This window comes from Panthera pardus, unplaced genomic scaffold (assembly GCF_024362965.1).
Source record: "Panthera pardus isolate Hobbes unplaced genomic scaffold, ASM2436296v1 HiC_scaffold_17, whole genome shotgun sequence".
In the NCBI taxonomy this organism is placed as follows: domain Eukaryota; kingdom Metazoa; phylum Chordata; class Mammalia; order Carnivora; family Felidae; genus Panthera; species Panthera pardus.
Window position 1 is genome coordinate 111627852 of NW_026526732.1, and position 15234 is coordinate 111643085.

The 15234-nt window shown below is 42.0% G+C and overlaps 1 protein-coding gene across 1 annotated transcript in view; it reads left to right on the forward strand.

The window, feature by feature from the left end:
* The window catches only part of DCDC2 (doublecortin domain containing 2), a 163268-nt gene that overhangs the window by 46142 nt on the left and 101892 nt on the right, over positions 1 to 15234 (forward strand). The window contains exons 4-7 of the mRNA XM_053904848.1: positions 3404 to 3480; positions 3629 to 3760; positions 9363 to 9509; positions 11540 to 11594. Coding sequence (XP_053760823.1) covers positions 3404 to 3480; positions 3629 to 3760; positions 9363 to 9509; positions 11540 to 11594 — 411 coding nt within the window. The remainder of the gene's footprint in view (positions 1 to 3403; positions 3481 to 3628; positions 3761 to 9362; positions 9510 to 11539; positions 11595 to 15234) is intronic.

The window sequence follows — 15234 nt, forward strand, 5'->3', positions numbered from 1 at the left end:
TGAGGCTTTGCATTGGTTCACGTCAAAAGTTTTGGCAGTCAGTGCTGGAGTTTCAGAATTGTAGATCTTTACTCAGTTACTCGTTTGCAGACTTTGGTGTTGTTGTTTCAAATATATATTTTCAAAGCAACAATTTCATTTTCGTTGAGTTTATTTTTATAACAGATTCATACTTTTTGAGTCATGTAGGTTTTAACTTGAATGTGACCCAGCTGTGATTATTGTCCTACTAAGTGTGATGGCGGAATTTATGAACTTGAGTTAAATCACAAATAGATTACCAGGTTCACATAAGCATTGTGGGCATTAAAAATTGTTTGATATGGCCATCTGTGACATAAACACAATCTAAATAAGAAATGAGAGACGGGCACCTGAGTGGTTCAGTTGGTTGAGCGTCTGATATCAGCTCAGGTCATAGTCTCACGGTTCGTGAGTTTGAGCCCCATATCGGGCTCGCTGCTGTCCGTACTGAGCCGTCCTCAGATCCTCTGCCCCCCTTGCTCTGCTCCTCCCTCCCTCACTCATGCTCTCTCTCAAAAATAAATAAAAACATTAAGATAAAAGAAATGAGAGACACAGGGATCTTTTGGAAAGCACCTGTGACTTCTGTCTGAAGACTAGAGTCCTGGCTCACCTCATTCTAACAGAGCGGACATGTCTAATGCACTTTCGCCATCTTTCTCTTTAGAACTAGTTTCGAGAAGAATGTTAGCCAAATATTTATTCAGTTAATACTTACCTACCCACCTGTTTACCTAACTTCCACTGAGGGAATGACTCTTCTCTCCAATCAGACTCTACTTGTCAATATCCAAATAAACTGGTTTTTCCAAGACAGTGCTGAACTCAGTGAAGAATCCAGGCAAGAGGTCCGCTGTAAGCATATGTGTCCAAAAGGAAAACTCATTTTCCTTGAGTTTATTTTTATAACAGATTATAACAGTTTTGAGTTTGAATTGATACCTTTTCACTTGACTTGATTCCATAGTCATGGATTTGACAACTAACGTTGTAGCCATTGGTCAGTCACTAATGAAAGCTGTTCCTGGCACCCAAGGGTCTGGGTTGCGAGTACCTCACGTTCCATCCTGGGGTATCCATCCCCCCATAACCAGGTGTGTTGATGCTTAACATTATACTCATATTTCAAATACTGTTTAAAGGGCAAGGGAAATTGTATGGGCTAATAAGAAAATTTACAAATTTAAAAACATATTCTAACTTATTATTATGTTTTCCATTATCTAAAGCTATAATTCTCTAGATTAGCACCAAGTGACCAATATTTCATTCCTGTTAAGGGTTCTGGAAAAGCTTCCCTTGTGTGCAGTTGATTTGACTTATTTTTTTGTGTGTGATTGAAGGTATTATTTGAAAATGCATTGTAAATTAAAAATCGTACTTTTTCCAAAAAGTTTGAATTGCTTTATACAATGGTCTTTTTTCTTTTTTTTTTTTCAGTTGACATATGTTACTTGGATTATATTTTGAGATTCTTAGTATATCTGAAAACAGCCTAGTTAATTTAATTATAATGACTCAAATATCTCTTTAAGATTAATCTTTAGTTCAACTGGCTACTCATGAACATTTGGGGAAAAATTTGCCATGCAGAATGAGGAAAACAACTATTATTCAGAACAGTGGTCTGATTTAATTCTAGTTAGAAATTATATACTCAGAACTATATAATTATTTTTAAATCATGTGTTTATGAATTTCTGTATATATTATAGATATGTATGCTCTAAAGAAAAATAGCGTATTTTAGTCAGTTTGACGAGAGTTTTGAAGTTATTTGTTTACATAACATATTCACCTTCACCTTCAAGAGTCCAACAGTGAAGGTCTTTATCAAGGTTAAGAGGCAAGACATTTGGAAAAAAAAAAGTATGAAGTATGTGCTCAGTCTATTACTAGGTAATATTGAGAGTAACCCAAAAGGGACACACAATAGGGGGCAAGCAATTGAAAATCAAATACAGTAAAACTTGGATTGCGAGTAACTTGTTCTGCCAGTGTTCCGCAAGACGAGCAAACCTTTCTGATAAACGAGCGGGGTCTTGCAATAGGAGTCATTCAGGACGCTGAATGGCACATGATCACAACTGAGCCAATGGTTCTTGAAATTCACTTTGATGTACAAATGCTTTGGATTACAAGCATGTTTCCAGAACGAATTATGCTCACAAACCAAGGTTTTACTTTAATAAAATGTGTCCTACGTCAGACGATGGTAAGTGCAATGGGAAAACTGCCGGGAGGGGCAATAGGGAACCAGGATGTGGCGGCAGCTTTAAGTCAAGCAGATGACTAGTGGATGGAGTAGAGGCAGCTGGGGACAAAATCAAGGTCAGGGTTAGCTCTATAAAGGGTCCTTATGAGACAGGCAGGAAAGGAGAAAAGTGGGAGAAGATGTGGATGAGGTGAGTTGTGGAGTGAAGGCAGCTCCAAGGGCCTCATGTCTATTGGCCCCAATTTCCTTAAGTTTGGAAGGAAATGATCTGCTGAGTGTGTCTGGAGTGGAAGTTTAGAGTTCAGAATGAGAGGGAGGGATTCGGACAGCTCATTGCTGGAAAAAACACAAGTAGTTGATGGGGAGGAGAGGGCTACTGGGAGCCAAAACCTGGGCAGGTGTCCTGGGGCAGGGGTGGGGTGTGGGGATGGGGCTCCTGCTTCTCACCAGCAGCAGCCATGAGCCTGGAAGCAAAGACCCAGGAAAGTGGGCTGTTGGAGAGGGGAGAAGTGGAGTCCTTGGGGAGAATGTGATGGTGTCACCGCCCCGGGGGGGCCCCAGATTCAGCGCGGGAGAGAAGTATGCTGTGACTGGAGAATTACTTTGTTTCTGTTTTATGGAAAGGAATGTATGAGGCCCCTGGGTGGCTCAGTCAGTTAAAGCATCTGACTCTTGACTTTGGCTCAGGTTGTGATCTCACAGTTCGTGAGTTCGAGCCCCATGTTGGGCTCTGTGCTAATGGTGCAGAGCGTGCTTGGGATTCTCTCTCTCTCTCTCTCTCTCTCTCTCTCTTTCTTTCCCCCTTCCCCCAAAATAAATAAATAAACTAAAAAAACTTACTTGGCCAATCACTTCTAGAATGTGTCTTTAAAAAAATAAATAAAAACATAAAATGTTGCCTTAAAATTCTCACAATAGGCACAATTGTGAGGCAGTGTGCCAGAGCTTAAGGGAAATTTTTCTTGAGAGCTTTGTTAAGGGCAGGTAATATTGCAGGGCAGGTAATAATACCCTCTGGGCTCTATGTAAGTGGGGGGAAAAACAACAACAACAAGATCTTTAACAAGCCCATTCCTTGGACACCTGTAGTTTTAATTCCTAGGGAAAAAAAAAAGAAAGAAAGAAAACTGAAGCTCAGTGATTTACATGTGTTTGTTTCTAAAGGTGAAACCGGTGATGCACAGGAGACTCAACGTGTCGGCTCGCTTCAGAAAACCGCTGCAGGAGCCCTGTACTATCTTGTAAGTTGGAGCCCTTTCCTATTGAGGTTGGCGGCTTGGTTGCTCTCCTCGTGGTTTGGAATTTGTTCCATGGTGTTAAAAGTATGACCGTTTCCGATGATGTGGCTCACTCATTTTTTTTTCTCTCTCTTTTTTTTTTTTCCCCCAGCTTGATTGCCAATGGAGACCTCATAAGTCCGGCTTCTCGCCTCCTCATCCCTAGAAAAACCTTGAGTCAGTGGGATCATGTCCTACAAATGGTCACGGACAAAGTAACTCTGAGGAGCGGGGCTGTCCACAGGTACATCAGGGCAGTCTGACGGGTTTCATAACTGTTCAGGGTGACCCCAGCAGGCTCTGGAGTCACTGGTCCCCAGATTGTGAATTTCAGCTCTCCGGTGAGGCTCCATTTATCTGCCTCAGTTTCCCTATCTGTAAAATAAGTAGTAGTACTTACCTTATAGAGTCCTGTTAGAATGAGATAACCCACATAAAGAGATTAAAATAGTCCTTGGTACATAGTAGTGCATCCTCAAGTATTAACTGTTTTTGTTCTTTTAGTTTAGAGCCAATAGGTAAATGTCAACTTTCTTTTGGTTGAGAAGGAGTTTTTATTGAATGACCTAGCTTCTTGGCTCTAATTAGCTGTCCTTTTTTCAAGGAGATATTTTTGATTCCTTGATGCTCAAACCTATTTGCCTAGCATAAAAAGTCAGAGATGAGCAGGTTTGAATGGGTTAAGGCGGAAGGAGGTAGGCTAGAGAGGTAATTAAGTGGGGTCATTTAAGCTTCAGAAATCAAGAGCATTTCCTCAAGTTATGAAATTCAAAAAAAAATTTTTAATGTTTTATTTATTTTTGAGAGAGGGAGAGAGAGAGACAGAGCATGAGTGTGGGAGGGCAGAGAGAGAGACACACACACATGCACACACAGAATCCTAAACAGGCTCCAGGCCCCCAGCTGTCAGCACAGAGCCTGATGCGGGGCTCGAATTCACGAACCGTGAGATCACGTCCCCAGCTGAAGTTGGACGCTTAACCAACTAAGCCACCCAGACGCCCCATGAAATTTAAGTGAAGATTCAAATCGTGGCTTTTAAATTGTGAAGCATAGGAAATTATCCCTTGATGAAGGCTGACTTATTTGGTTTCTTTTTGGTGGGAGAGTTACAAATAATATGTACAAAGACAGAACCTATTAAGAATCTATGTACCGTGTGACACACAATATTTGAAATCCAGTCCAGAATTTTCTGGTATTCTCAGATCCTGTCTTTCTCTCAGTCTCTCTAACATACTCTGCTAGAGGAGTGTACTTTTACTTCCAACTTCCTGTGCCTGTTTTCATATCCGTATGTCTACATATCTTTTTATAGACCTGTCTGATAAAATAAGTTCTCAGAATATTGCATATTCTTTCAGTTAAATTTGTATACAGATTAATATATGTATATTCACCTGTTAATATGCATAATTTCACAGCCATTGAGATTTTAAATATAATCACGTATGATATATAAATAATATAAATACGCATACACATATTTAGATACAGTTGAAAGTGATACTTCAGATGCGGTAAGAAAAAAATTCAAACAGGACAAAAGACCTAAAAGTGTTTTGTCTCACCTTGGCTCTCCAGCCCCCCTCTCTAATACTTCTCTGCATTATTCCAGAAATATTTTGTGCATTCGGAAGCACGTACATCTTTTATTTCTTAAAAACACAGATGGGCGCGAACACACACACACACACATACACACACACATACGTGACGCACACACACACGTATGAGTAAGTATATAAACATACCTTGATGTTTTTCCTATAACAGCAAATCTTGGAGCAGGAATAACTCTCTATCTTACAATTTTTAATGAGTACAAAATATTCCATTTCAAGGGTGTGGCCTAATCTGTTTGAAGAGTCTCCTCTTGATGGAAATTTGGGTTATTTCCCATCCTATGCTATTACATGTACATGTCTTTGTATGTAAGCAGAGTTTATCAGGAGACTGAAGTACAGATGTCGAATTGCTTTCTAGTTGTAATGCATTTAAAATTTTGCTAGAGGGGTGCCTGGGTGGCTCAGTCGGTTAAGAGTCTGACTTTGGCTCAGGTCATGATCTCACGGTTCGCAATTTCGAGCCCCGCATTGGGCTCTGTGCTGATAGCTCGGAGCCTGGAGCCTGCTTCAGATTCTGTCTGTCTGTCTGTCTCTATCTCTGCTCCTCCCCTGCTCATGCTCTGTCTCTCTCTCTCTCTCAAAAATAAACATTAAAAATGAAATAAAATTTTGCTAGACACTGACAGCTGTCTTCCAGAGAGTCTGTGCTGATTTGAACTTTCACTGAAAGTACATGAAACGGCCTGGTTCTCCTACTCTCATCCATACTGTAAAAGTATCAAACATTTTGTCTTTTCGTTCACATTGGGTAAAAACAGTATTTCGTCGTTTCTTGCTTTTTATTTATTTAATATACAACAGTAACAACCGAAACAGCATCTGCTGCTCCTTTCTTGCATGCGACGTATTCTTCCAGGTGTTCTACGTTTTAAACTTAATTAAGTCAGCAACCCTGTGAGGTAAGTAGGGTTATTATTCGTTTTCAGTAAACCTGAAACACGAGACGGGGGTGGGCGTGGGGGGCGGAAGTTACTTCTCCAAGCTTAGGCAGGTAGTGGTTAGCGGAGCTGGGATTCAGGCCTCCTGAGGAGGCAGTCTGGTTCCAGAGCCTGTGCTCTTAACTTCTAAGTTATTCTCTAAATAAATGCCACAAATTTATCTTCCATTATATATGAACCGTCTGTATTACATTTGCATTTTTATCTTATTGATTTAGAGACACTCTTTACATAGTAGGGAGATTGGCTCTTTCTCATAATGAGTTTTTAAAAATTTTTTTTAATGTTTATTCATTTTTGAGAGAGACAGAGACCGAGCATGAGTGGGGGAGGGGCAGAGAGAGAGGGAGACACAGGATCTGAAGCTGGCCCCAGGCTCTGAGCTGTCAGCACAGAGCCTGATGTGGGGCTCCAACTCATGAACCCTGAGATCATGACCCGAGCTGAAGTCAGAGGCTTAACTGACCGAGCCATCCAGACGCCCCTCTCATATGAGTTTTAAATATATTTCCAGTTTATGTCTTTGATATTCCTTGTGTTTTTTGTTGGTTTTTTTTTGGCGGGGGGGGATATAGTTGAATTTTGGTGCAAATTTTCAATCTTACGATCATTAAGTTTTATGACTAGTTTAGGTTTTTCCCATTCCAAGATTATAAAAATATCCTATAGTGTTTTCATCTTGTACTTTTATTTTTTTTTTATTTTTTATTAAAAAAATTTTTTTTTTTTTAACGTTTATTTATTTTTGGGACAGAGAGAGACAGAGCATGAATGGGGGAGGGGCAGAGAGAGAGGGAGACACAGAATCGGAAGCAGGCTCCAGGCTCCGAGCCATCAGCCCAGAGCCTGACTCGGGGCTCGAACTCACGGACCGTGAGATCGTGACCTGAGCTGAAGTCGGATGCTTAACCGACTGAGCCACCCAGGCGCCCCTCATCTTGTACTTTTAAATTTCACCTAAAACTTTGATCCTTCTGGATTTTATTTTGGTGTCAGGAGTGAAGGCAGACCCCAATAGTTATGTATCTATCTATCTATCTATCTATCTACCTATGTATATATATATTTATTTGTTAGATATACAGTTGTATTTTTTGGCATATACATAAATGTAAACCCGCTCAATAAATAATATAAAGCATGCAAAGATCTATACACACAATTGTATGCCTAGATACACATGTTCATACATGTACTGGTATACACAAATAAAATATATGCGAGTATAAATGCAGAAATGAAAATATATGTTCCCCCCCCCCCCCCATACTTGAATACTTGGAGAAATTTAATTCTCAGTGCGATGCCAGATAGGAGTGAGGTTTGGTTGCTGGTCACTGGGGACGTGCCCATTTTCCTTTCACAGAACATTAAAAAGTCTCCTGGTTGGACCCTCCCTGTGCTTCAGTATATGTATATATCAGAAGCATCTCATTAAAATTGGTTCAACTCCCTGTGTATGTGTCTTGCCTTTTGTAACAAAGGGAAGAAGCAGGTTAGCGAAAGTCCTGTAAAAGAAGGCTAAAACCTGGGTTAGAATTTACTCAGCACCTGTAACTACCTGCAGAAGAAATCAGTCAAATCTTGGCTACTTCCAGATCCAGAGTGAAGCCGCCTTTTAATTTCAAGCCATAAAAGTGAACTACTGACTCAGATCTTCCTGTGGTGGAGGAAGATGAAGGTCTGGGTCCAGGCCAGTGGTTCTCAGCCAGGGGCAATTGGGCCTCCAGGGGCCATTTGGCAGTGTCCAGAGTCCTTTTTGTTAGTCACACCTGGGGACAGGGCAGCTACTATTCCATCTAGTGGGTGGAGGCAGGTGCTGTTAACATCCTACAGTTAGTCCACAGGCAGGCTCCTCTCACCCCCAACAACGAATTGTCAGGTCCAACAGGCCAGTAGCATCACTGCTCAGACATCCTGGTCTGGGGTGAACGGCAGGAAAACCAGAAAATCTGGGTTAAGTGTTGGTATTTAGACTTTAGGGATAGAGTTACAGTGCTCTGAAGAAGGAGCATCTTTATACTAAATCCGTCCACACACATTTTGGGGTTCTGTGGCTGCTTTCTTTGTACTTTCTGGCTCCTTTGGATATGGCCATTTACAGAATCAGTAAAGAAGCAGACAGATCATTGCCTTTTCTTTTTTTTTTCTTTGCAAATGTCACTAACCTTTATTAGGTAATATAAGAAGTCTGAGAATTTTCTTTAGTGATTATCTTGAAATCCTTCCAGTCACTAACTCCTCTATTTATAACCTTCAAGAATAGGCATTACTTCTCTGGTGTTGTTTTCTAATAGTCTGCTTTTTCTTGTTCTTCAGGGGGAGAGAAAAAGATTCTGTGGACACGTTTAAATCGTCTAGCAGAGTTATCACTGTTCTTTTAATAAGTAACATATTCCTTGTAGTTTGCAGCAGTGGTTTTACAGTAAAGGGAAGTCCTTGTGAAATCCCTTGATTCTGGGAAGATGAGGGGAGGCCAAAAAAAAAAAAAAAAAAAAAAAAAACAAAAAAAAAAAACAACCCAAAAAGGAAGAGGCAGGAATGCTATGTGGTTCTGCACCATTAATCCTGGTAATGGGCTCCTTTGCCTCTTGTTGTCTGACCCCATTCTGTGTTTGGATGTACGATTTTGGCTGAGGGCTCTTGCACAGAATGCAGTAAGTTTGTCAACCTGACAAATACATTAAGAAAATAAATTAAAAAAATTTTTTAACGCTTATTTATTTTTGAGACAGAGAGAGCATGAACAGGGGAGGGTCAGAGAGAGGGAGACACAGAATCTGAAACAGGCTGCAGGCTCTAGGCTCTCAGCTGTCAGCACAGAGCCCGACGCGGGGCTCGAACCCACGGACTGCGAGATCATGACCTGAGCCGAAGTCGGCCGCTTAACCGACTGAGCCACCCAGGCGCCCCAAGAAAATAAATTTTAAAGAGTGCTCGCAAAATAGAAATAGAAGAATCGATCTTCAGCGGGAGTGGAGCTCCATTTAAAGCCCCGTGTCCTGTACAAGTTCGTGCTCTCCGTCCCAAATCTTACTATGGCAGCAAGACGGGCTCCCCCTGTTGGATGGTTAAGGTTTCTTGGGATGATGTCCTGTGCGGATTATAACGCTGGCATTTAATTGAAGCCAATGACTTTGAGGTACTTGTAATTCAATAATTAGAATTAGTAACAAATGAGCTAGTATAAGAGCAGAGGATTTTTACTGAACTTTGTAATGTTAAGTAGCTCTCTCATGCTTGTTAAGAGCTGAATTGTTGGCATTCATATTTTTGGCAGACTTTACACGTTAGAAGGAAAGCTGGTTGCGAGCGGGGCCGAGTTGGAGAATGGGCAGTTTTATGTGGCGGTCGGCAGGGATCGGTTCAAGAAACTGCCTTACAGTGAATTACTGTTTGACAAGTCAACAATGAGAAGGTCGTATGGGTAAGTGTTCCCCCTCATTCGTGTCTCCTACTTTAGTTACCACTTGAAATAACGAGTCTAATGTTCACCACTGGTATATTTTATATAATCTTACTGATTATCAGTTAGAATGGAAAGCATGGGGAAGATATATGTGTGTGTGTGTATATATATATATATATATATATAGCTATTGTTTTTGCCGAGATTGGAGATTAATTTTTTTTTGCACAAAAATACAATTTTGGGGAATCTATGAAAGACAGTATAGTATTTTTTAACCGTTCACTTATGAAGTCATAGTAAATATAAAGGCTTATTTTTGTGAAGGAGACATGGCAATGGACTTCTTTGTAGCATACATTATTAGACATTTAATAATGTCTCCACTGTTTAGCTGCACCAGATCATTTTTTAGTTGGTGCATATACAAGCATCTAAAAGTTTAAAATATTTAAATTTAAAGACAATATTTAATACTCCTTTTAATTTTTTTTTAAGTTTATTCATTTTTGAGAGAGAGAAAGAGCGTGAGGGTAGGGGCAGGAAGAGAGGGAGACACAGAATCCAAAGCAGGCTCCAGGCTCTGAGATGTCAGCATGGACTGAAGTCGGACACTTAACTGACTGAGCCACCCAGGTGCCTCAGTCCTTTCAATAACAGGAAGAGATAAAAGCGATATAATTCCACTTGCGTAAGTAAATAAAGCAGTGATACAGAGTATAATTATGACATGCAAACTTGTAAATATACTTAAACAATTTTTTTAAACTTAATTTTAGAGTGAGAGAGAGAGAATCCCAAGTAGGCTTGAAGCTCAGTGTGGAGCCCCACGTGGGGCTTGATCCCACGACCCTGGGATCATGACCTGAGCCAAAATCAAGAGTCGAACGTCTGCTCAACCAACTAAGCCACACAGGCACCCGTAAAGATTACCCTTTTAATTGCATTCAATACTCTGTTGCCCCTTTTTTTCTCTATGAGATGTCCTGTGTCTGTGAAGGGTGCCTCACTCCAGATGAGTTGATGGCTGGCAAAGGCATCGGTTCAGAGCCCTGGTGGATGCAGGCGCCCCTTGGTTTGCCCGTGGTGCTGCTTTTTCCAGTGGTTCTGTGGCCACTTCGCTATCAGAAACGGACTCTTTGTGGTTGTCCTCTGCTAGGGTGTGTGACAGACACTTGTGCAGACAGAGCACAAGCTTTATCAAGCTATCAGGAGAGACTGGCCGAGGGTTTCTAAATAAGTAAGGGATGAAATGGAACTTCAGGGGGGTGGTGTTTGGGGTGTGCAAGAGCACGTGGTTTTCCAGCACTTTAGAATTCTTTACCAGCACACTGATCGATGGCTGTCCTTACCCATCTACAAACTCAAACCCAGCAACACTGGGTTCGCCTGCCATGAGCCTCAGCGTGTACTTGAGGGCAGTGAGAGCTGTAGCTCGCAGGCGGCCTCACTCAACCGAATGAGTAAGACCTTTATGGACGTGTGGTCTTGTTTTCAGAGGTTCACTGGGTTCCAAGACGCTTCCTAACAACACAGACATCTCTGAAACCGCATTCTTATAGCCAAGGAGAACTTTTATTTTTTTGTAGAGAATGACTGGTTTAGAAGCTCCCTGAATGGAAGCAAACACCAGTGTTTTGCTGTGTCTGAGCTTCTGCGGTCGACCCTGCAGACATTATGAAAAGAATGGAAATTTACTGTTTTTGACTCAATCTGGCAAAATTACTCAGCTTAGGAAATGACTTTTTGAAATGCATATAGAAAATTGGGGGATTTGAATAAAAATGCCATGAAACACTTTAAGGTGGTACTAAAAGTATAAGGGAGCATTGATTAAAATAGTTTAAAAATCTCTTGGAGGGCAATTTGGAAACTTTATGGTGGTCTTTGTGAAATTGGGAAAAAGCATGTGGTGCTTTTGTGAGACACCGATGTCCGTCACCAGTTGACTTGCAGGTCAGGACGACAAGTTGGAATGACAATTATCTGGCATTACGTGTTATTTGTAAATAACGTTCAGATTTCTAAATTGCAATTTGTTTCTGCAGTCAGAAGTCTTCTTCACTACCTCCTATCGTAGGATCCAGAAAGTCTAAAGGGAGTGTAAGTATCAGATGCTTTACTCATTAATGTTCTATATTTCGATGTGATACAGAGAGACTGTCCTCTGGGTTTCAATTAAATTTGAAGAAATAAAACTTTACCTGCCTTGTGGCATGTGAGCGCTTATGTGAAACAATGCTAGAACATTAGTGTTACAGCTAAGGTCTTCAAAGTGAAGCAGCATTTTAATTTTTGTTTTGAGTTTGTTTGTTTATTTGTTTATTGTTCGTTTGTTTGTTTATTTATTTTTGAGAGAGAACGGGAGTGAGGGAGGGGCAGAGAGAGAGAGAGTATGAATCCCAAACAGGCTCCAGGGGCTCGAATCCACCAACTACCTGAACTGAAATCCAGATTCGGCCACTTAACCGACTGAGCCACCCAGGTGCCCCTTGAACCAACATTTTTAAAATACAGATTTCAAAGTAGGCAATCTTTTTCCTTGTATACAGGCCTGATATAACTTACCTTGCAGTTGAAATCTGGGAAGTGATACATAAAAGTAGAAGAAATGCGGGGTGCCTGGGTGGCTCAGTCCGTGAGACGTCTGAGTTTGGCTCAGGTTGTGATCTTGTGGCTCATGAGTTTGAGTCCCACATCGGGCTCTGCTCTGACAGCAGGAGCCTGCTTGGGATTCTCTCTCTCCCTCTCTCTCTGCCTCTCCCACACTTGCGCGTGCTTGCTTGCTCTCTCTCTCTCCCTCTCAAAATAAATGAACTTTAAAAAAAACAAACCAAAAAGGGGTGCCTAGGTGGCTCAGTTGGTTATGCCTCTGACTTTGGCTCAGGTCATGATCTCACGGTTTGTGGGTTCGAGCCCCACATTGGGCTCTGTGCTGACAGCTCAGAGCCTGAAGCCCGCTTCAGATTCTGTGTCTCCCTCTCTCTCTTCCCCTCCCCTGCTCATGCTCTGTCTCTCTCTTTCAAAAATAAATAAACAATAAAAAAATAAAAATAAAAAACCCCCAAGAAGTAGAAGAAATGCTGTATTATGTCACATTGATGGTCTTTCTCAGTCTGGTTTTCTGTCTCTGGCAAAGATTAAAGAGGAAGTCTTTGTTTAAAAAAAAAAAAAAAGAAGACAATCCTGTTATATTTCTTTAAAAGATTGAGAAGCACTCTAAATATTTCCCTATCCATCATTCATCCACTTATTTGTTATTTAACAAATAATTGTTTATTATTGTTAACAGTAATTATTGTTAATTCAGCAGATGTCCATTAAACTGCTCTCCTGGGGGAACTGTGACCAGCATTTAGTCCTAACTTCTTAGCCTGTGGTACCTCCTCACAGTGATGAGTCTCATCCCAGCTGGAGTGCTGCTGGGATGGCTTTTTCTGGCTGAGGCTTCTCTTTCTGCTCTTGCGATTGAAAGACCGGCAGTGATCAGAATGGATTTGACATGTCCCCCTGTCTGAACATTTCCCCCTGATCTAACTACGCAAAATTTTTCCGTTGGTATTTTGTGAAATAAGCTAATGCTGGGCACTGATACTGTTTAGGTATCTCCCCTCCCCTTCACCCCATTTTTGTGTATCATGCAAATCCTGTCAGTACAGAGCTCGATGTGGGACTTGATCTCACGAACCGTGAGATCGTGACCTGGGAGCCGAGATCAAGAGTCAGATGCTTAACGGACTGAGCCACCCACATGCCCCATGTTGGACTTACTTGAGAAATCACTCTGCATGTGGTGTCTGCAGAGAAGTGGATTGGGGAAGAACAGAGGCAGTGGGTGGCTGGACCCAGGCATGTGATGCAGGTGACTTGGTCAGGTGGCTGCAGGTGACATGGATGTCTGTGACCATTCTTCCTTGAGTATATTGTAGCTGTTGTCACTGAATGATGCATTCATCCAACAGGCATCTCTTGAGTGCATGTTATGTCCTGGGTATTGTATTAGTGCTTGTGCGGAGAGGGAGGCAGAGATTCTAGAGAAAACACGAAGTGTGTGGAACTTACGTTCTAGAGGAGGAGAAAGAGAAACAAACAGACAATGCATTTGGTATTAAGCTTGAGGATAAGGGATAAGCTTGAGGAAAGATACATCAAGGAATGGGAAGAGCAAGTGAGAGGATGTTGCAGCATCTGGGTGGTCAGGACAGCCCTCCTTTAGGGGGTTGTATTTGAGCAGAGTCATAACGTGCCTGGCACATAACAGGTGCTCACTGAACCTGTCTAGGTGTGTGAATGACGGGCAGTGAGCTGCATGGAGAGACGGTCTTTGGTCAGTGATTCCAAAGTCACAAACTTAGTTTTTAACAGAAGGATTCATTTACTCCTTCCTTTAATTAATTGGGTCCCTGGAGAATGTACATGTTTGTAAGATCATTAGCCGCTTGGCACTGAGTGGGGGTGGGAGAGAAGCGGCCAGGGGAGACCCAGCTCAGGGCTTTGGGAATCACTGCCGAGTCAGCGGGAAAAGCGCCCTCAAATTCGTGATACGGATCAAAGGGGATGCAGAACTGGGTTTTTATGAATTCATTTCTCACCAGGCTTTCTAGGAATTGCTCTACTGCATAAGGAAGGGGAGTGCGGGAGGTGGCCTGATAGAGTTTAGTAAAAAAAAAAAAATAAAAGCGGGGCGGAAAGCTACCAGAGTCTGCACAGGGGGCCCCTGCTGGTGTGTAAGTGCCTAGCGCAGCCGCATCCACCCTGTGGTAGGGAGTGCGGGTGGTGAGGGCTTCTGGGCTCATGCAGGCCCTTCCAGAGCCCCTAAGGAATGCCCCGTGCAGAGCAGGATGAGACCAGAAAGCCATTCCTTACACGAACGCCTAGTGCTGGGAGAATCACAGACGCGAGCAAATGGAGAGTAATTTTAGCGTGCAGTTCTAGCCTTGAAAACAGAAGGAAGATATGCGTGAATGGTGTTAAATTCTGTTCACAGTGGAAACACACCCCATCATATGGGAGGCTGTGGTGTAGCAGCCGGGACGCCCCGCGTAGTGTCAGGGTGCCCCCTAGTGGCAGATGTGCGAACTCAGAGATTTGAAAACTAAAACCAGAGGCTAAAAGTTGTTCTTGTTTATTACCATGTGGCTGTTACATCTTGTGATGAGTAGTTTACAGATTCCAATATTATAATTGGTAAAGTTCTGGTAAAAGAAAAAAACCAATACGATTATCCGTGTATCCCAAAGTCACTGTGAAGCAAGATAAGGTCCAGATGTTTCCAAAGCTCTATTTTGCCTTTTGGGAAACTTGAGTCCAGGATGGATAAAAGGACTTTTTTTTTTTTTTTTTTTTTTTTTGCACACTTACCATCACCAGATTCACAAGTGAAAGAAATGCCAGCCTGATTCGGGGTCTACTTTCCTGCTTAGAAGTCTCCCTTTGGGGTGCGTCTCTGAAAGACACGCATGGCAGAGGCTGTCGCGTGAGGTAGATCCCTCGCGAAACTTGGTGTTTTATGGCCTCTGTGCCTTTGGCACCTGTTCACGGGGACTGGGAATGTGTTTCCTGTGGTCATGAGTTGAGTGGCCTTTATTGGAAAGAGCCGAGGGAACTATTTAAAAAAATCCCAGTTTCAGTAGAGTGAGGGGAGATGGAAGGGTTCTTTTCAGTTCTTTTGCTTATTTGAGCCAGCAGATTGCTTTTCCTGTCGGATACACTGATGTGTGTGGGGCAAGAGGCAGGGCAGTGG